This window comes from Vicugna pacos, chromosome 10 (genome assembly GCF_048564905.1).
Source record: "Vicugna pacos chromosome 10, VicPac4, whole genome shotgun sequence".
NCBI classification, from domain to species: Eukaryota; Metazoa; Chordata; class Mammalia; order Artiodactyla; family Camelidae; genus Vicugna; species Vicugna pacos.
Window position 1 is genome coordinate 73,019,885 of NC_132996.1, and position 23,774 is coordinate 73,043,658.

The 23,774-nt window shown below is 62.2% G+C and overlaps 1 protein-coding gene across 2 annotated transcripts in view; it reads left to right on the forward strand.

Moving 5' to 3' along the window:
• The first annotated feature begins 1,164 nt into the window (after positions 1-1,164).
• Positions 1,165-23,774, forward strand: part of OSBPL5 (oxysterol binding protein like 5) — a 66,057-nt gene continuing 43,447 nt past the window's right edge. The window contains exon 1 of one of the 2 annotated variants that reach the window (XM_072970518.1): positions 1,165-1,270. In XM_072970518.1, the coding sequence (XP_072826619.1) occupies positions 1,220-1,270 (51 nt within the window). In that variant the 5' untranslated portion in view covers positions 1,165-1,219. Of the gene's footprint in view, positions 1,271-2,682; positions 2,786-23,774 lie in introns of those variants that run through there. The other variant, XM_072970520.1, reaches the window with a different exon arrangement.

The following is a 23,774-nucleotide window of genomic DNA, read 5'->3' on the forward strand; positions in this document are numbered from 1 at the left end:
AGGGTTCCTCTCTGAGCCTGTGGGTCTTCAATCTCTGCTCTGTGCCTCCCTTTCTCCATCTGTAAAATGGAGTCTCTCAGGACCTGCCTTCTAGGTCTGTCTGGCAGGATGAAGTGAGTCTGCATGTCTAGAGCCCTTTGGCATGGAATCAGGGCAGGGTGGGGCACCATCAGCAGGAGACATGGGGCTCCCACAATCCCCATGGACCGACCACCCAGAACTCAGGAGTGACCCCAACAGGGAAACGTGCTTTCATTCTAGAGCAAGGCTTCTGACGTCTGGGGCCGATGGACGCTACCCGCTATCCGCTATCTGAGGTGTGGGTGGGCGTTTCAAGGATCCCCTGCCCCGCCCACTGGATGCCAGGAGCACCCCCAGCCGCGACAACCAAGGAGGTCTCCAGACATCACCCAAGGTCTCCTCCCCTCGAGAGAGGACGCGGAACTGCGTCCAGCTGAGATCTGCCATTCTCCAGACTTGGATTGAAATAGTCTTAGCCTTAAATCATAGTCCACCTGAGAAAGAGTGAAATCCTCCGTATTGGCCAAGGCACTTGAAAAAGATCTTGCCTCTTACATCCAGATCTGTCGGAATTATCACAAATTCAGAACTGAGTGAGAAGCCAGGGGCTGCCCTTCAGAGGGGGAGCCGGTCCCACCCTTCCCCGGGGCTGGTTCTGGGAGCCCGGTCTCTCCCCAGGCTCACAGCAGCTCACGGGAGGAGCTGCTCCTAGGGCCCCACTGACAGGTGGAGACCGAGGCACAGATCTGCATGGACTTGCCCAAGCCCCGGCAGCTCCGAGGTGGTGAAGTCCACCCAAGGGGGTCCCCAAAGCCGGTGCCGTCAGCTTTGTAAGCCTCAGCTTCTCTGACCCATCCCTACTCTTGGCCATGTGTGCCTTTGATTTAGGAATTGACAAGTGCCATTTCATAAAATCAAGCTGGCTTCACACAGCCAGCATCATCAGAGACTGGAAACGTTCCCTACTTTGGTCCCCAAGACTTCCAGCCCAAGCACTGGTGGCTTTGTTTTCCTCCTCAGCTCCCTGTGCATTGGCCCCGGCAACCAGCCATTGGCCAGGCTCCCGGTAGCCACACCCAGCTCTGTGCTGAGGCTTCAGAGAGCGTCCAGGCTGGTCTCCTTGGCCCTCCCACTGCGCAGACCCTCCCCTGAAGAGGCAGAGGCCGCCTGCCCAGGCCTCACGGAGAGGGGTCCCACCATGGCCCTGAGCATCTTGTCTGAGCAGTTCTGCATCCAAAGACCTTGCAAGGTGACTATGGGGTGGGACCAGGCCAGCCTGGGGGTGAGCTCGGAGTGGCTGAGGCAGCACACCCGTCCCTTAAACCACAGCCCCTCTGACACACACGAGTGGCTGGTGCTCGATTCCCTAAGGAGCCGCCACCTGGCCCAATGGGATGCACGTGATGCTCACTCTTGGGGGACAGCTTGGTCAGGGGCCACCGACCTGGCAGATTGGGGCAGAGCTAAGGTAGGAACTCCTGCAGCCGTTTCCCTGGGTGCCGGCTTCCCTACTCGAAGGGCTGGCAGGGGCCTCCCTGGGCAGCCCCGCCGCCCCACAGCCCCACCTGCTGCACCCCCCACCCCCTCCTCACCCCCGACCACCAGGCTCAGGGGTGCCCTCGATGCACTCTCCACCCAACATAAGGTGAAAACCGGTTAACGGGCTGTCAGCCTGCGGCCTAGATGGAGGGGCGGAGGCTGGGGCTCTGCTGAGGATCAGAGCTGTCCCTTTGAAGGGAGGGACTGAGACATTCCATCTGGAAAAGACCCTGAGCCCTTGGGCTCACAAGTCCTACCTGGTCTGGGATGCCCTGAAGTGGGTGGGCCCAGCTCCAGCTGGTCTGGCCCCCCGGGGGAGGAGGGGGACAGCAGCTGGAGGAAGTCCCCCGCAGGCTGAGGTCCCAGGGCACCTCAGGCTGGAGAGGCCCTGGGGCTGGTCAGGAACACAGCGGGGCTGATGGTGAGGGGCCAGGAAGACCCCGCACCTCCTCCGCTCCTGTCTGGGCTTGGCTAGTGGAAGTAGAGTGTCTTTTCCATACGAGGAGGCTTCAGGGTCTAAAAAGTTCTCTAAAAAGGCAGAAAAGAGGAGGGGGACACACAGGAGGAGATCTACAGGCAGGTGGGCTCCTGGGAAAAGGAGTCCTGAGAAAAAGGTGTTGTTGGGCGCAGGCATGTGAGGCAGGGGTCCTTTTCAGCACACACGTGCCACAAGGACAAAGGGCTCAGATTTCTGGGGTTCCTCTTGTGTTTTGATGGCTGCCTGGAAGAGAAAAAATGACCATTTCCTGGGTTCAGAAAGAGAGGGGGCACCCCACTCTGGTGAGGGTGGGCTGGAGTCCTGCACGCGTCTGCCCGTGTGCCCTCCCGCACCCCTAGATGTGATAACCCATCCAGGCTGACCCTGCTCACCACCACCCTCCCCGCCCAGCCTCCTGGCCGTTTCCAGAGGAGTGTCCTGACCCCAGGCCGCCTCGGAGCGCGGGAGCCCCAGAGCGCGCCGGGAGAGGGGGGCGAGGAAAGGCCGAGCTGGGCAGGGCCTGGGGTCCCCGCGCGCCCGCTCCGCACGCCGATCCCGCCCGGGTTTTGCGGCCGCCGCCGCGCCCTCCGGCCCTCCTCCCCGCCTCCTCCCCGCCCTCCGCCCGCTCCCTCCCTCCTCCCTCTCTCCGCTACCGCGGTTGGATCAGTCTTCTGGCATTTCCTGCAGCCGGGCTGCGCCGCCAGCTGAGCCCCCGCGCGCCCGGCCCCGCGCGCCCCGCTTCTCACGGTAGGAGCGCTGCGGACTGGGAGGGGCGGGCGGGGGTGAGGAGGGGTTCGGGGGGCACCGGGCAGGGGGCGGGGAGAGGGTCGGCGGGGCCGGGGCCCAGAGGGCCGTGAGCGTCCAGCGGGCCGCCAGTGGGCGGCTGCGGGACTGGCCCCGCGCCACTGCCCCCGGGCCCGGGGACTGGGGCGCATCCCCGTGGACCCAGATAGTGACCGCCGCTGGGGCGCCCCGCCCCAGCCTGTCGCGCCGCGCTGGGGAGCCCGGGGTGGCGCGGGGACGATCTCAGACGCCTGCGGATTGGGGCACGGGTGCGGCCCGACTGGCCTGTGGGGAGCCGCGGACCACCCCGGGCTCCCCCATTGATGGGGCCTGAAGGAGCTGGGACTGGAGGGAGGCTGGGGGGCAGTCTGCCAGGTAGCCTGGGTCTGTGTCCCTAGCTCAGCGAAGACCCTGGGGGTCTTGAAGGGGCGGGGTCTGTGAGGAGGCGGCCTGCTGCCTCTGGATGGGGTCTGGGGTCTGCATCTGGCATCTCAGTTCTCAGTTCCGGGCTTGTTTCCGAGATGACTCAGTCTGCGTCCACAGAGTGAGGGGCTGGCGAGCTGAGGGGAGATGCCCTGGCTGCCCCCCCAACCCAGAACCTCCATTTCTAGGCCACTGACCCCCTGGAGATAAGGGGCCTTGGAAGTTGTTCAGGGAACCTGAGTCTACAGGAGGGTCCTGTGCGCTTTAGGATTCCCGGGGGTGAGAGGGGGCGGGACACAGTGGGCGTGGGCTGTTAGCAGCCCTGTGGGACAGACACTGCCACCTGGGAGCCCCAGGTGCCATCGCTGCTCCCACCCAAGCTGGGCTGTGTGCTGTCAGAAGCCCCCGGAAGTACGATTCTGAGTGGCTCTGGAGTGTGGGCAGGTCCCATCCCGGGGAGGTGAGCTTCTCTGCCCCACTCACCTTTGGGCTGAGCCAGGCCCAGCCTGAGCAGCGGGTTTCTCTTCTGCTGTTTGGTCATCTTGGGGTTGAACTTGCTACTCTGTCTGCACAAGAAATCACTTTTATGTGTGTCTGCCCATCTGCCTGAGCCCCTTCAAGGTGCCTTTTACAGGCAGACCTCTGTGATCTTCCCCAGTACAGCCCCCAGGCCAGGGCCAGGGGCAGGCGCAGGGCGTCCCGGCCAGGGACGTGGGCACAGCCTTTGGGCTGGAGTGGACGCCCTGGGATCTGGGTGTGCTGGGTGGATCTGGGTCCCAGCCAGCAGAAACCCTGCCCTCAACAGCGGCAGGCAGAGTGGTTTGCTGGGAGGTTTTCACCCACTTCCTTGGTTGTGAGAGGCCTGACTGCTCCTTGAACTTGAAGGCTTTGCTGGCATCCGGCCGTTCGTGGGTGTCCCATTGTCTGCCTGCTCGTGTGCGGGGCAGGGCCCCGGGTGCCAGGAGAGACGGCACTGCGTGTGTGTGTCTGGTCTGTCTCACCAGCTGTGCTTAGAGAAGGTGACAGGGAGACGGGCCAGGCAAGGGCCCTCCCGCCGACCGAGTCCTGGGCCTCGTCTTGATGAGGCTGTGCAGACGTGGCCCCGTGGGCAGTGCATCCTGGATGCCAGGTGGAAGCCCCTCCTCCCTGGGCCCGAGAATCCGGCCAGCCTGAGTCAGGCTGGGGATCCGCTAGGTCTCCAAAGGCCTGTTCCCGGCTCTTCAGGGATGCTAAATGCAGCCCCTGCCCCCGGGATGGTCGTTTCTGTGCTGAGAAGATCCAGGATCCATTTCTCTCCTGAAATCTCTCTTCCTGGAAGCTTCCTGAGCGGTGATAGTAACCTGACGTGCTATGCTGGAGGGGAGGGAAGGAAAACTGCGTGACAGGCCGGCTGTTTGAAGACTGCTGTGAGTCTTCGGCAGCCGCGTTTTGGGGACTTGCGCTTTCCGCTGATTCTGTGGTTGTAAGCCAGTGAGGGCACGCGCACACGTGCGCGCACACACGCATGCACAATGCACAGGTGGAGGGAACTCACCCAAGGTGACAGAAGCATGTCTGCCCCCATCCGCATTCATTGTTCAGGGGACAGGTGTGCAGCTGCCGCCGAGAAGCAGTGCAGCTCAGTCACCCGGGTGAGGCTGTTCAGGGGCGCACAGTGTCTGTCAAAAGGATCCCAGTTGTTTGGACTTGAAGTGAGCAGTCAGGTGCACTTCCCACCGTGGGGCCCACCGGTCAGGTGGAATTGCCTGGCTGCCCTCAGGAGTGGTGGGGAGCCCAGGTGGGCACCGTCTGGGGTCTCGGGCCAGGAGGTAGGTGTCACAGGAGGACAGAACTGCTCCTCCCGGCAGGCGTGCTGCTCAAGGCTGTCATGAAGGAACAGAGTACTGCTGGCTGTGCCAGGTTGGCCCATGACCTCCCCAACCTGCAGGTCAAGGAAACAGAACTGAAACGGGGTATGAGCTCTCCTGGGGTTCGCGGCTGGCCTGGGTGGCTCGGGACTCCCTGCGCAGACATCACAGACCCCTGGGTTTTGGGATTCTGGGAGGGAGGCGCTTGAGGACCATTGGGAGGGGCCTTGGAACCACCCAGCCAGGGCCCTGGGGAGGCGCAGGGTCATCAGAGAATTGCCAAGGTTGTCTAGGTCATCGAGCCAGGAAGAGACAGTCCCCACCGCTCAGGACGTGAGTCTGTTTGGCCAGTTCCAAGGGATCTAGGGTACCCACAGTGCCTTTATGAGAAACCTCAGAGCCAGTGCTTCGCTTAACCTCCCAAGCCGACCTCACACCCATTCTTCCCCCAAGGTTGACCTCTGCTGTCCTCCAGCCGCCCCGGCTCTTGCCTGGAGGGCCACACTAGCCATCCCACAGTCTCTCCATCCTTGCCCCTCTGGTCCTCGTCCGGCCAGCAGCCAGCGAGAGCTTTAAAAATATACACATCACGTAACCTACCTGCTTAGAGGCCTCTGTAAGTCACACTGGTCTCAATATAATTCCAGACTCCATTCTGCGCCTCCCAGGCCCGGGATGACCGGGTCCCTGCCCCTCTGTCCGCTCTCCCCACCTCCTCACCCCAGCTCACGGGCATCCAGCCCCAGACCCGGCTTTTCTCATCACAGGCCTCACTGTCCCTTGTGCCCAGGGTGCTGAGTCACATCCCTGCTGAGATGCACTTCTGAGAGACCCTCTGCTCCCAGCGGAAGTGTCCATTTTAAGGTGCTGGGTTTCATTTTCTCAGCAGCCGACGCATTAGTCCCTGAGATCCTCTCCATCCTGTATCTGTTCAGTTGAGTGACAAAATATGGACAAAGCGGTTGGACCAGGGCCAGGCCCACCCCCACGACAGGCGCCGCTGGCATGTGGGTCACCCTTCCCTCTTTGCCTGGATGTCTGCTCAGGGCTCTGCCCCAGGGCCTGGCACACAGTAGGTGCCCTGTGCTCGTGCAAAGCTGTTGACTGTCTTTGCCCAGGGTTGCCCCATCGTGCATCTCCCAGCCAGTCTCTGGCTTCTCAAGCATCGGCAGTCAGGACACCTGACCGGCTCATCCTCTCTGGTCCTCGGATGGAAGGACCCGGTTTGCGCCCTTCCCAGGAGTCCTGCCCTTCCTAACTTAGAAGTAGCAAGTGCAGAGTGGCTTACCTGGAGGAGTGCCTAGTGTTAACTGGGCGAGTGGAGGTGGCCTAGGTGCCCAGGCCCGCTCTGACTCTGGCCGGGACCAAGGGTTGAAGGGGAAGTCTCGGTCCCACAACTGAGCAATGCCACCCAATTCTAGAGGTGTTTTACAGGCTTAATGAGCACGTGACAAGGGGCTTGGGGGATTCCCCATCCCACAGGCCGCTGGCCAGGCTGACTCGTGTGACCAGCCAGGGGTCCCTTTCCCTTGTCCAATGCCAGGGAGGGTTGGAGACTGGGTGTAGGCAAGTCCGCAGGAAGGCAGAAGTGGGTGATGGCCCAGCGGGGATAAGCCTGCTGCTCAACCAGGATGGAGGGAAGCCTCCAGGTCCTCAGCCTCCAGCAGGCAGGGGCGGCATCTTTGTCCCTTTCCTCGCTAGCTTGGCCACAGCCACCACGATTCCGTTCTCAGCTGCTTCCACTCTGGGAGAGGTTGTCCCTGCCAAGGATTAGGTGGTGGCATTGATATGCCCGGCTATTGGGGTGAATACGGCACTGGAAGTGGCTTAAAGGGCCAGCCCTGTTCTCGGGAGTGGAGCTGTGAGCAGGGAGGGCTCTGTGCCCACCTATTGAGATGAATATGGCAGGGAGTCCATTAAAGGGCCGGGGTCTTGTCCTACTGGGACTGCGTTGTGGCTGCAGGGGCGGCTTCTGGTGGCTGTGTCCCCTGTCCTGCCTCCCTCGTTGTCCCACCTCCCCTGTGGTGGGAGAGCTGCTCCCCCAGGAGGCCAGAGGGAGGGCTCCGGAGGATGAGCCGCTGGGACAGGAAGTCGGATGCGCCTGCCTAGTAGGATGAGCCTCACCCCCCACCCCAACCCCGCCAGGAGTCACCCAAATCGGCCCGGGCAGTGGGGATGGGAGGCACTGCATCTGAGGTCTGCAGACATGAGGACGGAACGTTCCGGGTCAGAGAGCCCAGGGAAGAGAAGAGGCCTTTGTGGTTATGTGTTGACGCGTCTCGTCTCCGGGATGTGCTTTTATGCCTTTGCTGCTTTTCAGAGACGTGACTGGGCGAGTACTGGGCTAGGGGTGGGGCGAGCTTCACTGTCAGTCCTCAGGCATCCTTGGGGTGACACCCAGGGGTCTGGGGCCCTTGCCACCCTGGTCCTCCCATGGGCACTGGGCCTGTAGGCTCCTCACCCCAAGACAAGGGATGGGGGAGCCCCACACCTCCCAGGAACCTACATGCCAGTGTGGCTATCTTGTGCCAGGCTCCGAGAACAGGGCCGGGGACGGCCGTGGACAGAGCCCCCGCCCACCAAGACGCCTCTGGTTCCTCATCTGCAGTGGCCCTGACCAAGGCCCCCTCTGGCCAGCACTCAGCCACCCAGAGGAATGGGACGGGCTCTCCTGCGTAACCCTGTCCCCTCCCCCTGCTGGCTGGGCTGGATGAGCTGTGCAGGGCTCCTGTGCCCTGGCGCAGACCTGGGGCTGGAGGACAGGGCAGAGGCTGGCCAGGGTCTGAGGGGCGATGGCATCAGGACTAACAGTGGCTTTGAAGGCCAGGCAGAGGGAAAGTCTCAGGGATCCTTAACCCCGGTCCCAGGGCCAGCAATTTCTTTACCTCCTAAAGCTGTGTTTCCTTGTCTGAACAGCTGGGCCCACAGCAGCCCACAGGTCACGAGATGGTCTCACATGAAGGTGTTGGGGGACCTCGGCCACGGGCTGGTGACTCTGGTCTGGCTCCTAGTGGGGGAGAACCAGACCTTACCAGCCTGAGGCCGGGCGCACAGTAGGGCCTCAGGTGCTGGGGGGTGGGGGAGCAGTTGGGACTCGGAATTAAATAAAGCCCAGAGATGAGCACCTGCATAGGGCGTGCCCCGCCCCTGGGACTGAGCGCTCCAGCCCCGCCCAGCCCCAGCTGCCCTGTGCAGTGTGCCAGGCTCCTGGGTGCAAACTGACCCACAGGAAGGGGCCTCTGCCTCTTCATTCGCTGGCTTCTGACTGAGTGCAGACTCTCACCTGAGCCCTCCTGTCTCCCCTCCCCAAAGCTCACAGGGTCCACCTGGCTCCCACTGAAGCTGGGAGGAAACCACTGCCCAGAGAATGGCAAGACCAGAGTGTTGTCCTCACCGGGCCTCAGTGTCCCCATCCATAAGGCTCCCCCTGAGGCTCCCAGATCCCTCATCCTGTGCTCTACGTCCCCGCCCACCCCCGCCTCCGCCCCTGACGGGCCAAACCGGGAACCAGAGTCCAGATGCCCTGTTCCTTGCCGGGGTTCTCTGGAGGGCTCAGGTCCTCCCAGCTGTTTTAGAGCCTGGAGGTACCCAGCAAATTTTATACGGAAAAAAAGGTTGCCACTAATTTTTAAAAGGGCGAAAGCCACAAGACCAGTGTTTAGAAATCTGTCCCCTTTCCCCTCAGGCACCACACAGGACTTCGTGTCACCAAAGCGGCTGCCTGCTGCCGCCCTCGGTCCCTCACCCCTGCCTCCCTGCCGTCCTGGAGCAGGACGGGGAGAGGGCTTTCCAGGCCGCCCAGCGCGAGCCCTTTGCGGGACCTGGTGGCCTCCTGGCATCCTCTACCTGCTGCTCCTGGAGCCCCCGCCCACTGCAGCCCACCCACACTGGGCTTCTGGTCTGGGCTCCCGCATCAGGGCACAAGTGGCCCCCGCTCTGAGGCCTCGATGCTGCCTCTGAGCCTCAGGAGCCAGCCTTGAAGGGCAGGACCCTGTGGGCAAGTCCTAAAGGGCAGGATCCCAAAGGCTGCTGGGAAGAGACCCAGTGCTTGGCCCCATGAGGCTGGGAGACTTTGGAGCTGCAAGAAGTGACACCTTGACCCAGAAATGTAAGCATTCTCCCAGGAAGACGGCTTAGAGTTTCCCTGCATGGGGCAGGCTCAGCGCTCAGCCCGGCCGCCCGGCCCCCGCCGAGTCCTGAGTGCAGCCTTCCTTCCCACGCAGACCTCCCTGGCAGCGTGTGCCGCCGTCAGCAACAGCCCAGCCTCGTCCTGAGGGAGAGCCTCCCAGCTGCCCAGAGCAGGGCCGGCTGGGCTGGGCTTCCTTTGCCTGATCAGAAGTGAGAGTTTCTCAGGCCTGGGCCGTGCCGCCGTCCTCTGCTCTGCTCTCCCAGAAGGCCAGGTGCTCGCTCTGATGTCACTCCGCACCTTTCTGCCTCAGCATATGCTGATCCTTGCCTGGAAAGCCCTTCCTGGCTCCGTCTGGGGCACTGACTCAGCCCCCGTGGCGGGGTGACACTTGGTGGCGTGCAGGGAATACCAGACGTCTGGGGAGCGCACCCCGGGCCGGTGGCACCTTGTCTGTGGGTGGGCGCCCACCTCACCCCTTATCTGCCCCCTTTTTGCCAGAAATACACTACATTTAATTTTTGAAATATTTTTAGTTGTGGCAACGTTGGTTCATAACTGCCTGCAGTTTCACGTGTACATTGTATTCCACCTCAGTGTACACTGCCGTGTGCGCACCACCGAGAAGCGGTCCCACCTGTCGCCATGCTGTCCCCTTTACCCAAGTCCCACCCCTGCCTCCCCCCGTAACCGCTGTTCTGTTCTCTGGAGCTGTGGTTCAGTTTGGCCATTTACTTCGGTTTTTTGTTTGGTTTTCATGTTCCGCGGACGGTCTCGGTCTTTCTCCACCCCCCTTGCTTCACATGGCGTCAGGCCTCGAGGTCCATCCACATTGTGCAGACGGCGGGCTCTCCTCGTTTCTCGTGGCTGAGTAGTACCCCCCGGCTGCCACCACTTCTTTGTCCATTCTTCCATCAAGACCGTCCCTTCTCCTCACGGGCCGGGGCCAAGTCTCCGGCCGCTGGCCCAGCTCCTTCGGGTCGCGGCCCCTGGCCAAGCCCTTGCGCCTTGCCACTGGCTGGGAGATGTCACTCGCTTTCTTGGCGGGTCAGTGAGCTGCTGCTTCTGTTTGTCTGGTTTGGGTGTTTTGTTTAGGTGGAGGCAGGCGGGTCGCCAGAGCTCGTTAAGCCGGATGCCCAAGTCTGTAAGCACTGTCCCTGGAGAAGAGGTGGCCCTGACTTCCCATGGAGGCTCTGGAGTGACCTGTCTGACCACGTGGATGCCTGGCAGCGTGGTGGTTAGAGCGTGGGCTCAGTGGTCCAAACACCAAGTGGGAGCCCCTTCCCACTCAGACACATCACTAGCCAGGGGGCCCCGGGCAAGTCGCTTAAGCTCCAGGTCTCAGTTTTCCCATCTGTGAAATGGGCCACCTCAGTGCTGGCCTCGGAGGCAAGAGGAGGATGTGTTTGAAGCGCAGAGCTGGCCCCCAGAGATGCCACAGCCAAACGGCCCTGGTCTGGGTGAGGCTCTGCCAATCCTCCAGCCCTTCCAGCAGGGAGGGACCAACTCCTTATCATGAATTAAAGCTTTGATTAATGATTAATGACTGGGAAAGGTTGACACTCGGGCACCACACCAAAAAATAAAACCAGTCCTGGTTCATCGAGGTCATGACTCTGGCTCTGCTGGCTTCAGGCCAAGAAGTCGAAAGTTCCAGATCAGGACCAGCCCCTGACCGCCGTCCCCACCCCACCCCCGGGTGCCCAGCTCTCGTCCCCAGTGTGTTTTCGCGCTCCTGCTATATATGGATGAATCCACAAGCAGATGCAGACTCCTCTGGCCCTGTGACAGATGTCGTGTGACTGCAGCGCTCCCTGCACACCCCTGCTCATTTCCTGTGACTTCGGAGTCACAGAGGAGGTGCAGAAACCCTCACGCTCGGCCTTTGACAATGTCTCTTGAGCCGTGCGGTTACAGGTGCCAATTCCTCGTTCATTTTCCTTGCTTTCTATAGATAAGTCACGACTTATTTCCATCCCCCTGTTGAAGGGTGTCGAGTTGTTTCCGTTTTATCCGTGGAGCGTGTTTTGTGTTGGGTCTCCTGGGGCGGGAGGTGGGTTCTCTTCAGGGGTATGGGCCTGCGGTGGGGCCCGGGGGTCCCAGGGTGGGCACGTGAGCAGCCCGACTAGATGTGGCTGCGGGCCCACCGCCGGCGCCCCGGCACACGTGGGGTGCTGGCCTTTCCCCTTGAGCAGCAGGGCTGGGGACAGACACCCAGTGAGTGTGAAGCTGAAAGCTCCTCCCGGAAGTGAGAGTGAGGGGCTCTTCCCAGGACCCCCGGGGATGGGTGGGCAGGGGCTGCATCTCCTGGGAGAGCAAGGCTCCCAGCTCACACGCTGCATGGGGTTGGGATGAACTTTCTTAGCATGTCCGTCAGCGCTCCTGGCCTCGGGAGCCCGCTCACCGCGTCTGTCCTCTCGAATCCGTCCGGCTGGAGGGAGAAGCCCTTCTCCCCGCTCTGCCTTCAGAGGCTGAACGGCTGCTCCCCAAACACACAATACAAAGATGTTTGCCCCAGTCCCCAGGGGTCTGTCGGTGACCAGGCCATTCTGTTCACTAAAAACAAGAACCACGTGTACAACATGGCGACTGTAACTGGTAACAGTGTCGTATAATTGAAGTTCACCGAGAGCGGAACTAGAGAAAACAGGTAAATACAGAAGCTGGTGGGTGTGCTGGTGAGCCAGATGGAGGAATCCTTCCTCAGTGGGTCGTGTATCAAATCAAATGACGTACCCTTCCAGTATCTTACCCTTTGCCTTGCTGGTTATACCTCAGCGAAGCTGGGAAAGGAACAGGCTGATCCTGAGATGACAAGGGTCCAGGGAGGCCAGGGTCTGGCCGAGGGGTCTGCAGGTTCTGCCCGCAGCTGCTTAGAGCACAGAGGCACCCCCGGTGAAAACGCACAGCCCCACCGTGCCAAGGATGGACTGCGCAGGCCTGGGCCCCGGCCGCGGCGTTCCATGCAGCTGCTCCGGGGAAGCAGGTCAGCGGGCGGGAGGGCTGGGGCCTGGCTGTGTGGTCCCCTGGGGCCTGGGTGCGAAGCAGCATTGATGACACTGGTGCACCCGCCCTTCACGTGCTCGGGGCCACCCCGGGAGCATCTAGCAGCTGGGAGGTGGCCCCGGCAGGACTTGGGGATGCCCTGTGCCCGGTGTCCAACCTGGGAGAGAAGCCTCATCTCCCCACTCCCCGGGTGTGACCAGGGAGATGCCCCTTCTCCCAAGGGCGCTGGGTGCTGACTGTCCATCTCGGGAAGCCTGCTCGTGTGTGTGTATGTGTCAGCTCCGCCTGCTGTAACAGACGCCACAGATGGGGCGTAGACAACAGGCAGTCACTGTCCCCCATCCTGGGAGCTGGAATCCGAGGCCCAGGGGTGGGCGGGGCCGGCTCCTCCCGGGGCCTCTCTCCTCGGCGTGGAGGTGGCCGTTTTCTCCCACGTCCTCACGTGGTCGTCCCTCTGTGTGTGTCTGTGTCCTGATCTCCTCTTCTTGTAAGGACACCAGGCCTAGGGGATTGGGACCCACCCCAGTGACCTCATTTTAACTCAATCACCTCCTTAGAGGCCCCATCTCCAAGTACAGTCATGTTCTGGGGTACCAGGGCCAGGGCTCCAGCACATGGATTTGGGGACACAGTGCAGCCCATCAGAGCGGGCAATGGAATGACCATGACCATGGCCCCCGGCACGGTTCATCAGCGGGTTCCTGGTCTACAATTCTACGTTTACTTCCTATGAGCACATGTTTGCCGGGAGTAACATTTTGAGGCGAGCGGAGTGTTTTACACCCACGGATGTGTGTTTTCAGGTTTCATCCCCTCGAACCTTGGCTGTTTTATGTTGGCCTGGGCGCCCTGGCTCAGCCAGCATTCCCAGTGCCCGGACCTGGGGTGGAGCCTAGAGGCCCACGCCCCGCAGCACTCACACACACAGACCAGGCGCACTTTCCCGGGTCTGAGCTCCACCTGTGGGCGGGAAGTTCGATCAGGCAGGAGGTTTGTAGGGCCAGCAACCTGCTGCCGTCAGGTCCTGCTGCTCGCTGGCCATCCCACCTGCCGGGCCGTCCTTCTCGGCCCCAGCATCCCGGGCCTGGATCTGCTTTCCCATCACCGTTGCCCTGTGGTCCAGTCCAGCAAACACCGTCCGCAGTGGCCGCTGGGAAACCAAACGTGACCTTTCCTTCAGGCCGGGTGAAGGGGATGCGGCACTAGTGGGCTGTTTGTCCCGAGACTCAGAGACCTTTCTGTGCCAATAATCCTGAGTCCTGGGAGCTGGCCAGCGAGGGTCTGCCCCAGGGGTCCCCCGCCCCTCCCTGTCACCAGACCTGACAGATGCCCGCTGCGTGCGGCATGGGGCACGTGGAGACCTCAGCCCCGAGCTCGGGAGGAGGAGCAGGTCCTCAGCTGCAGGAGGGATGCCGTTTCAGCAGAGCGGAGGCGCTGTGAGGAGGCGGCGGTGGGCCCCGGGGCACCCAGCAGGGCCGACCTCCCGGGGTTCATCTACAGCGCCTCCACTCTCTGGAGCGCTACTGAGGCCTCCAAATGCAGCAGGAAAGGGAAAAAAGACTTTTTCCACACCCCGTGGGTCCCTCAGGAGCTGCCCCGCCAGCTCATGTCCCCGCTGACCGCCGGAGCTGCAGGCCAGGCTGGCGGCTGATTTTTAAACTGCAGTTTAACGAATGATGGGAGGAAGACACCCAGGCAAATGACTGTCCTCCACCCTGTTCATTATTTTTAAACTGTGTCTGCTTTTCGGTTTATTTTTAAATCTCGCAAGCACAAGGAACATGCTGTTTATTTCTAGCCGGCCTGTTCTCCCCGACGTGGCCATTTATTACTTCCCGGCCCGGGTCCGGAGCGCCGAGTTTCTGGTGGGGCCCCAGGCCACCTGCTGGGGCCAACCTGCCATGTGGTCTCCTACCTGGTGATGCCACTGTGACCCCTGAAGGGACGCTGCCCCGTGCAGGGCTGGTGTCCCTGTGCTCAGTGGCCTCAGACACCTTCTCTTGTTGGAGGGGTTGCCAGTTATTTCCTTTTTAGACAAAGAATGTATTTCTGGTTTGGGTGCACCCGTGTGTAGGAAACCAGATGAAGAAGAAGATTGTTAGAAATGTGTGCAAACCAAGAGTGAGTAGGCGCTGAGGGAGGACCTGCGCTGTGTCGGGGGTCATGAGCAGAACTGCAGTGGGATCTTTTGAGATACTGAGAGGCTGCCTGGCTGTGCTCTGCAGCTCGTTCAAATCCCAAGAGGGATCCTCACAGTTATTAGCAATAGCCAGTGGGTATCGCGCGTACCCTGACTTTCAGGTGTAGAACAGGCACCTGTTCCGTTCACGCTCAGGACAAGCCTCGAGGCACCTGGCAGCGCCATTCTCAGGTGCAGAAGCTCAGAGATGGTCCATGCCTCACGGGCCCCGCCAGCTGGAGGGCTCAGAGGTCCTTGCAGGTCGGACGCCGGTGCCTCGGATAAACTGTCAGGCACAGGAAGGGGAGGAGGGGAGCTGCAGATGAGAGGCTCAGCAGGCAGGACCCGAGGGCGGACCCAGGGACGCACCTTGGATGATGAGGTCATCAGGACGGAGGGAGCGAGGGTCAGGGAGGGCCGGGGGGCCGGGACTGGGCGCGCCCCGGACGGGCTCCAGGGGCGGCCGGCCGGCAGATTCTGGTGTTTTGGGAGCAGCTCCCCACCTTCCACCGTTGTGGTTTTCCTGTGTCAAGTTTTAGAACGTGGCTTTTTTTTTTTAAGTTTTTATTTATTTCTGGGGTGGGGGTGGGGGGACGTAATTAGATTGATTTATTTATTTTTTAGTGGAGGCGCTGGGGATTGAACCCGGGGCCTCGGGCATGCTAGGCACGCGCTCTACACCTGAGCTGTACCCTCCCCCCTCCTAGAATGTGACTTTTTAAGTCCACCCACTTTTTACTACAGGAAATGTGTATCTAAGAGAAACTTTAAATTGTCGCTGCAGTTAGAAAATCATCATTTGTAATAAATAGCCGGTAATACAGAAATGTGCTCGGCCAGCGCGAAATGCTGATAAAATTGTAGCCGCCGCCGCGCTGCCTGCGAGCTCACTTCGTCTGCAGCCGCTTCGCACCCGCGGCCACCCGACCTCCATCAGTAGAGAGACGAGCGGTGATGCAGCCGCAGTAAAGACCCAGACTCCCTCCCATGACGTAGTCGGGAGGCTGGAAGGAGAGGAGCTTCCCCAGTGGGACCAGCGATGATTAACGCCCCCCTGCGCCACCCAGTCTCACCCAGTCTCTGCTCACATCTTGGGAACCAGCGATGTGCTCATTTCGGAGGCAGAGGGGGCGTCAGTGGCCAATGCCGGGGCTTTGAGAGCCAGCCCCTCTGTAGGAGTGGACAGAGTAGGATGGAGAGCCTGCCGCTCGGAGGCTGGGAGGGGACCCCAGCGACAGGGCCACCCAGCTGCCCAGCACGGCGTCGTCGCGCTGCCTGGAGAGCCCTCCGCAGGGACGGGCTGGCGTTTGCTGGGTCAGGGGCTGCTCTCCAAGGCGCGCCAGCTTTCCCCGTTGGGCCTGGGCCAGGAGGCATTCTTGGTTCACCCTCAGCCCCTCTTATCCTGGGGGCAGGGTTTGGACATGCCCGAGACGGGGACCAGGGATGAGGCACCCGGGTCAGCTTTGTTCAAGGTCTGCAAGGGCTGCCATGTGGAGCAGTCACTTTCCTCCCGTCTCGGCGGTGCCCAGTGGCAGAGCGTCCCTCAGCCACATCCTGGGAGCGTCCTTCGCCTTCAGTTCAGGCCAGTCTTGAGCTCCCAGCCTTGAGCCCCCGGTGTAAGTGTCTGGGCAGCCATAACAGAGGACCACGCTGGGCTGCTTAGAACAACAGAAACTGGTTCTCTCCCAGTGCTGGAGGCCAGAGTCTGAAATCAATGTGCTCGGGGCTGGTTCCCTCCGAAGTCTCCGGGGGAGGAGCCTTCCTGCCTCTTCCAGTTCCGGGCCTCCAGGCATCCCTGGACTTGGGGCTGCGTCCCTCCAGCCTCTGCCTCTGTGGTCACCTGGCCTCCTGTCCCTCTGTGTCCTGTTCTCTTCGTATAAGGCGCAGTCATTGGACCAGGGCCCCCCCTGCTTCAGTGCGGCCTCGTCTTCACTTGGTCACATCCGCAGAGACTGTCTTTCCCAAGATCACCTTCACAGGGCCTGGGGTGAGGGTGTCGACACACCTGTGGAGGAACCACCGTCCAGCCTGCTGCACCGGGATGGGGTGGCTGCAGCAGGCAGTGACCTGAAACTTGCTGCAACTCCTGGAGAAGAGGTGGTTAAAGCTGGGCTCTGGCTGACCACGTGGTGGGAAGGAGTGGGAATGGTGCTCTGAGAGCGTGGGGGTGACATCATAGATGCAGTCACACTGTCTCCCCAGCAATCCTGGGTGTGGGGTCAGGGGGCTGCCTTGGTTCACAGACGGGATCACTGAGGCCACTGGAGAGCAAGGACGGCTCGGGTGCCCAGGCAGCTGGGGCTGAGCTGGGAGTGAACGTGGGTGTGACTCCCGGGAGCCCCCGTCCCCCACAGAGAAGGGATGTGTCAGCTGGGGCTGAGCTGGGAGTGAACGTGGGTGTGACTCCCGGGAGCCCCCGTCCCCCACAGAGAAGGGCTGTGTCCTCTTCCCCCTGCACCGGCATTTGCGCAGTGATCTTTCACAGCACGCACAGCCACCGGGCACGGACCACTGGCCCCGGCATCGGGAATGGGACCCCTGGTCCTTGGTTTCCCGGCCGCTGACTTGCCCCTGAGACGTGAGCCCCTCCCAGCCCACGGCTCCCTGCATCCTGTGTCCTGCGAAAGCAGCCAGCCAAGCCTGGATGCCCCGGGCGTGCCCACCCCGAGCCTGGTCATCGCTCCACCCTTGGGGGCTCCCGGTCTCAGCTGGCCCCAGGCCCTGGGGCGAGAACCTGGGGGAAGCAGCTGTGCCGGCGTCTCCTGTGTTTACATGGGAACCAAAAAACACTGAAAAGAGCCGTCTCAGAAGGGAAAAGCACCGTCTCCTTCCCAGGGGCTTCGGGCCTGTTTCCTGAGAGGGACTCCTGGCTGCTTCTCTGTGGTGGGAGCTGCCCCCGGCTCGCCCCTCCCTCGTCCTGCAGCCCTGGTCCTGGGGTGCTGACAGCCCGGACAGGAGGGTCCACTCGGAAGCCTGAGCGACACTAATGGGGCTCGGCGGCTGGTTAGGTTCAGACCCCTGCGTCATCCCTGATTTGCGTCTGTGTGTGTGTCTGTGCATGGTGAGCAGTCAGGGTGGAAAGGGAGTACGAGGGCCTCGCATGCTTGTGTGCCAGCCCCTGGCACTCAGGGCACACTCGGCAGTGCCCAGCGAACAGGCCGGCGGTGCCCCAAGCTGCCTGGCGCCTGGCCAGGGCAGTGACCACTTGCTGGCCCATAAGCGAGAGCTGGGCCGCCTTGATGACCACAGATGAAGAAAGGGAGCAGGGCGGGGGGCTGCCCTGGCCTTGGGGGAGCCTGGTGAGTTCTGGAGCAGGGCTGCGGGCTCATGTCACCAGCCCACTGGTGGTCGGACCCGGGCAGCACGTGGCCTCACCTCTTGCTGGCCGGGCTGCTTCCTTGACTGTCCCGGAGGATGTAGAACTCGGAGCTTGGGTAGGCTGCCATGTGCTCCCAGCGGAAGTGGGTACCAGCGCTGCTCTTTGGCCGTGAACCATCCCCACAGGCTGCCCAGTCTTGGAGCCGGGCGGCCAGCCACGCGGCAGCCTGGCGGGCAGGGAGGGCCGAGGAGCAGAGTCCTGGCGGGGGTGGTGGCCGGCTCCGCTTACCCATCGCCCGGCTGCCTCGGCCTCGGCCTCGCCTTGCACCTCTGACCCTCCCGTCCCGGGGGCGCTCTGGCTTCTCCTCCGTGGGCAGCTCTGATCTGCGGGCGGCCGCCTTTCCAGCACCCTCAGAGGCGCCCGTTTGTTTTCAGTCTTCTAACCTCTGAGCCGGACTGGGGGACAGGGCTCCAATGTTGGTGCGTTTCTTCTCTTGCTTTAGGGCTTTTATTAAATTCCCCCTTTAAACCTTCAAGAGGACGCTTTAAGCCTCGCCTTGTTCCACCTGTATCATGAAGAAAGTGAAATGCACACAAAGCAGAGACGATGGTGTAACCCAGGCTCCCCTGATGCCCCGTTGCCACCAGAGCCAACCCCGGACATGGCAGCATCCCACCTCCCTGAGCCGGGCTTAAAATAGGCCTCTGTGCTCACCTCCTGCTCCACACCCCCCTCTTTCTCCTTCTTCCATCGCCCGCCTTTATAACTGCCAGCAGAGCGCGTGTCATGGGGGGGCTCCCCCAGGCTCCCCTCCAGGTCTGTCTGTGCAGGGCTCCCAGGACAGGGCCCCATGGGCGCCCACACACAGCACTGGGGAGCAGAAGGCAGTGGGGAGGTTCTGGAAGCTCATACTCTGGACACCTCCCTGACCTTGAGGAGTTCCCAGAGAGGTCAAACCCACCCTCCCCAAAGACCCCCCGGGAGGGACTCCGGGCGCTGCTTTCTCCCTGGCGGAGCCCCAGGGTGGGCTCCGGGCCATGGGTCCCCAGCGTCTGCCTGGGCCCCCCAGTCTGTTCTCAGCCCCTCGGGGCCTGCTCCAGGAGCAGCTCTGAAGGGAAAGCTCAGTCTGGTTACTGAGCACCGAGTGTGTACACATCCCGCGGGGTCAGGTGCCCCTGCCCAGGAAGCGCTCTCATTAGAGTTCCAAGTGCCGCCTGGGCACTAGGGGGCAGGGACCAGCCGTGTGCCCCGCCCTGGAGTCCTGCCCCAGGAACGGCGGAGACCCGCAGCAGAGGTTCTAAGAACTGGGGGGTTGTGCGAAGAACAGGTGACGAAGAGCTCAAACCGGGGGAGCAGCCCGGGGAGTGGCCCCAGGCCGGAGACCATCCAGGCTGGGGGTGCTGGGAGCTGAGGGCCTCTCGGGGAGGCTGGGGCAGCCGTGGGAGTCTGGAGAGCAGGCTCTGGTCCACTCTGGCCTGGAGGTGGTGGGGGACGTGCAAATGGCAGCTTGGGGGTGTCAGCTCCCAGAGAGGGGGTCCAGGTGGGCGGGAGGGACCTCAGTCTTCAAGCTCCTCCCAGGCCCTCGGGCCGCCTGCCCTTGGAAGACTGTCTCCCCCGAGTCTGGTGCCAGATCTCCTCTGTCCCCCACGAGGCCAGCAGCTCTTGCTTCTTCCTATTTTCGGCCTACAAGGGCTCTGCTGGGTGCGTTTTCCTCAGTAAAAGCAGCGCCTGCTCACGTGGAGATGCGGACGAGACAGAGACGCCCCCGTCGCACGGGCTGGTTTACACACTCACAGGTTGATCGTTTCCATCGCTGTGCCCTGGAGTCGCTCTGGGCATCCTTCCGTGGCAGGGGCGTGGACTCTGTGGCCACGTTTAGCATCTGCTGCACCCACGTCCCTTCGTTCACTTGCCACCTGCCTGTGGGTGGCTATCTTCTCTCCATAAACAGCGCCGCAGAGCGAACCCTCCCACACGTGGCTCTTGGCACAGATATCGATTATACGGATTTTATGCTCCGTAGTAAATTTCCGGAAGTTGGATCATTGGCTTCCGAGACATGAGTGCTTGACATTTTGATACGTGTTCACAGACTAGCCTCCAGAGAGGCCTTGCACCTTGCCCTCCGTCCGTCCGTCCGTCCATCTGCAGGGCTGTGCCCTGAGAGGATGTCCGCCGGGCTGACCCACAGGGCACAGGGGAGCAGCCTGAAAGCGGGGCCCTTCTGCCTGAGGAGCAGGCCTGTCTGTCACCCTGGGCTGGCCTTGGGCTGTGATTGGCCCGCCTGGGTGCTCGGTCAGGTCAGGTTGACCGGCAGAGGCAGGAGCTGTGCTCAGCCCGCTGGGGACACAGGGCGTCGAACACATCCACCCCCAAGAGCTGCGGCCAGCGCCCCTCCTCCCAGGGTCTCTGCCTGCGTCACCTGGGCCCCTCAAGACCCTGAGCCGCTGCAGCCCCTGGGCAGGGCTTTGTCAGTGGAGAAGCTTTGCTGAGGCCTCACAGCCTTCCCGAGGGCAGGCTGTCGGGGCTCCGCAGGAGGGTGACACCCACCTCCAGTGCCGGGGGACGGGGTGAGTTCCCCTCCGGTCACAGGTGCCCACCGTCTGCACAGATGCGCTTTCCTGTGACCCCGCGGATCGTTCTTCTCGCTTGGAGCTGGGGGAAGGGCTCAGCCCGCACGTCTGTCTCTCTGGTTTTGCCTTTGGGAAAACTGAAGCCGGGCAGAGGGGAATCCCAGGGGCAGAACTGGGGCCTGGACCCAATTCCCCGCCTGGTCTCCAGGCCTCAACCTGCCCAGTGTGCACCCCGTCTCCTCTCTGAGGAGCGTGGTCTATATTCATCACCGGGTGTGGGGGCACTGGAGCAAAGGCCCCTCTGTTCTCAGCTGAGCTGGGTCTAAACTCCCAGCCCCTCGGCGGGACAGGAGGGGCAGAAAGAGGTGACAGGGCACATGAGCAAACAGGCAGTCCCCCTCCCCTGATGCCCTGCAGTCCTCCCCTTCCTGGCCCGGGCCCTGCAGAGGCTGAGGCCGCCTGCTCCAGGGCCGAGGGCGCGGGCTGGCCCCGCCCAGGTGGGGCGGTGGGCAGTGCCCCCTCCGTGTCCTCGATTCACAGGTAGAGCTGCACCTGGTGACCACGTTCAGAGCGTGCCCTCTAACTGTGAGTCCCTGGACAGCCCAGCCCAGCCCACCCGAGTGGTGCAGGAGCACCCCTGGGCCGTGTGACTTTCCTCCAGTAACAACATAAGGAAACCACACGACGGACCACCGCCAGTCCTAGAAGGTTGACAGGCCTGCGTCCCTTCCAGACCTGGTCAGCTGCGCCCCCCCCCCCCCCCCGCCGAGCTGGCCATACGTGTGAAATGTGCACGGTGCTCTGAATGACTCGGTTCTTGTCGGTTCGGGGTTTTGGGGCTTGAGTCTGTGATAGCTCCTGGAGAATTTGGCCCCTGAGAGCACACTGCTGTTCCTGGCAGGACCCTGGGATGCACAGGCTGCAAGGACGTGGCCATCCCCAGCCTCAGGGTCCCAAGCCAGTGCTGGGCTGGAGCCAGATCGGAGCCCCCCAGCTCTAGAGAAGCCATGGCCGGGCCCAGCATGCGGGGGGCAGTTCTGGCTCACTGGAAGATCCAGTGCTCGGGGTGACGCTGAGCTGAGTGCTGGGGCCAGTGCCAGGTGCCAGGAGGAGGGTGTGGGGCAGCAGGGAGGCACTGCTGGCCCCAGGATCCAGGAGACCAAAGGCAGGGAGGCATGAAGTGGCCTGGCGTGTGGAACCTGGTGCCGGGGCTGCCAAGGGGCAGAAGAGCTGACACCTCCCAAGGGCTCTCTGGGGACCCCGAGGTGGAGGGGCCAGGGTGGGAGGGGCTGAGGCTGCGTCAGGGGCCTGGGCTTAATCAAAGGGGTAACGGAGTGAAAGGCGGCCGTGCTGAGGGTGATGGGACGGGGGCACGCTGTTTGGTGTCAGCCTGGCCCAGGTGAGAAGGGGCCTGCTCAGGTGCAAGCAGGGGCTGGGGGCCACTGGGGCTCCTGCAGGCCAAGGGGACTGCTGTGTTACCTTCCCGTGGTGGCTGCAACGTGGCGGTCCCCCCTCACCCCACCCCAAAGCTCTCGGCGGGGCTGAGCCGGGCGCCCCAGAAACTCCGTGGTGTGTTGAATGGTGACCCCTAAAAGGTGTCTCGGTCTAGACCCCAAACCCGTGAATGTGACCTTACTTGGAACTGGGGACTTGCAGGTGTGACTAAGCAAAGGGTCTTGGTTGAGGTCATCCGGGGTTATCTGACGGGCCCTAAATCAGTGATTTCAGAGAGACGGGAGAGGAGAGGGAGGCCTGAGACACGAACACTTGGCTGGGGGCATGTGAAGACGGAGGCAGAGGTGGGAGGGCGGCTTCTCTAAGTCAAAACGCCTGGAGCCCCCAGAAGCTGGGAGAGCAGGAAGGCTCCTCCCCCAGAGCCTCCGGAGGGGCGGCCCTGCCTCTCCTTGGTTCCGGACTCTGGCCCCCAGAACCCCAGGACCATCTGTCTCTGCTGTTTAAACCCCCAGCGTGCGGTCCCCTGCTGCGGCCGCCCGGGGACACCGACCCAGCCCCTCTTGTTAGTTCTTTCCAAGAAGCCTCGGGACCGGTGAAGCCCTCCCTCATCAGCCGCCTCTCCAGCCAGCAGGTGACGTGACTTCTCACCTCCAGAGGGGGAGGGAGCTGAGGCCTTCTGTCTCCTGGGGCCAGGTCCTGCCGGGTGAAGTCACCGGGCACTGGCCTCCACTCGGGGGGTAGTGATGTCAAACCTCCTGCCCCAGTTGGAGGGACAGCCTGGACGGGGCGGCCCTGTGGTCTCTGCATGTGGGCCCCTCTTATGCCCCAGAGTGACCCCCTTGTGGGGCTGGGGAGCTCCCTTGGGCACCGCCCTCGGGGGCTGGGCTGGGGCTGTCCCTCGAAACCAAGAGGAAGCATTTTAGGGTGAATGAGGGATGGGCGGAGAGAGCGTTTGACTGGCAGGCTGGGTTCCCTGGGGCGTCCCCGACGGCAGGCGGAGACGCAGGGGCAGCGGGCTGTCTGGACCCGGCCTGGCAGGCAGGTGTCTGTAAAGCTCATCCCAACCCAGAGGGACACATTGTGACGCAGGGCCGGCCTCCACATGGTCGCTGCATCCCCGTCACTCTTGGTCTCATTTTTAGCTGTCACCTTCTGTTCACACGGCACCTTCGTGCCTTGGGACTTGTCATTTCATGGTGTGACCAGTGTGCCAGGGACAGGCCCAGGTTCAGAACTTGGAGCACAAGCCCCGCCTCTCACCCCTCCCCGGGGGCTGTGTCTCAGCCCTGATGGAGCTGGGGAGGACCTGACCTCGGGGACCCAGGGCTGTGGGGTCTCTGGGCCCTTCTCCACCTCAGTGCCTCCACTGGACAACCGTGGTGGTGGGACTTGGCTGGGCACTGCCATTTGGTGCCCGTAGAATGGGTGGGCGTGCTGACCGCGCTCCCATTAAGAGGGCTGTGGGTCCTTGCCGTGGAACTCAAGATTGGCCGGAGTCTGGCAGGGTCGCTGGCCGCTGTGGTTGTGATCAGTGGGAATACGATGTCATGAAAATTCTTTTTTTTTTTTAAAGAAACAGCGTCCGTCACTGTTTCTGCATGGTGCCTTCTAGACGGTTCCTGGTGGTGGTGCGGCTCAGGACTGACCCCTCTTCAAGTCGGGTGGTACTCCGCTGTGCGGACGGACCGCGGGCTGCTTATCCACTGCTCGGCCGCTGCTTGTCTGGGCCGCTTCTGCTTCTGGGCTGTCGGGAACGCGCGTGCACGTTGCTTGTCAACATGTGTTTGCATTTCCTGCTCATTTCTGTTTTAGTCTCTTTGGGGGCCCTTGGTGGGGCCCCCATGTCTCATGGCTTAGGCTGATGTCACACTGACTTTCGCACCAGGAAGCCGGTCGCCCTCCAGGGGGATTTGCTTGGGGCTGGGATGGCGGGCTGGGCAGTCCAGAGAGCAGAGGGGCTGGAGGCTCGGGGACCACATCCCTGAGCTGTCAGGTCACCTTTCTGGACTGTCCTTACCGCGGCAG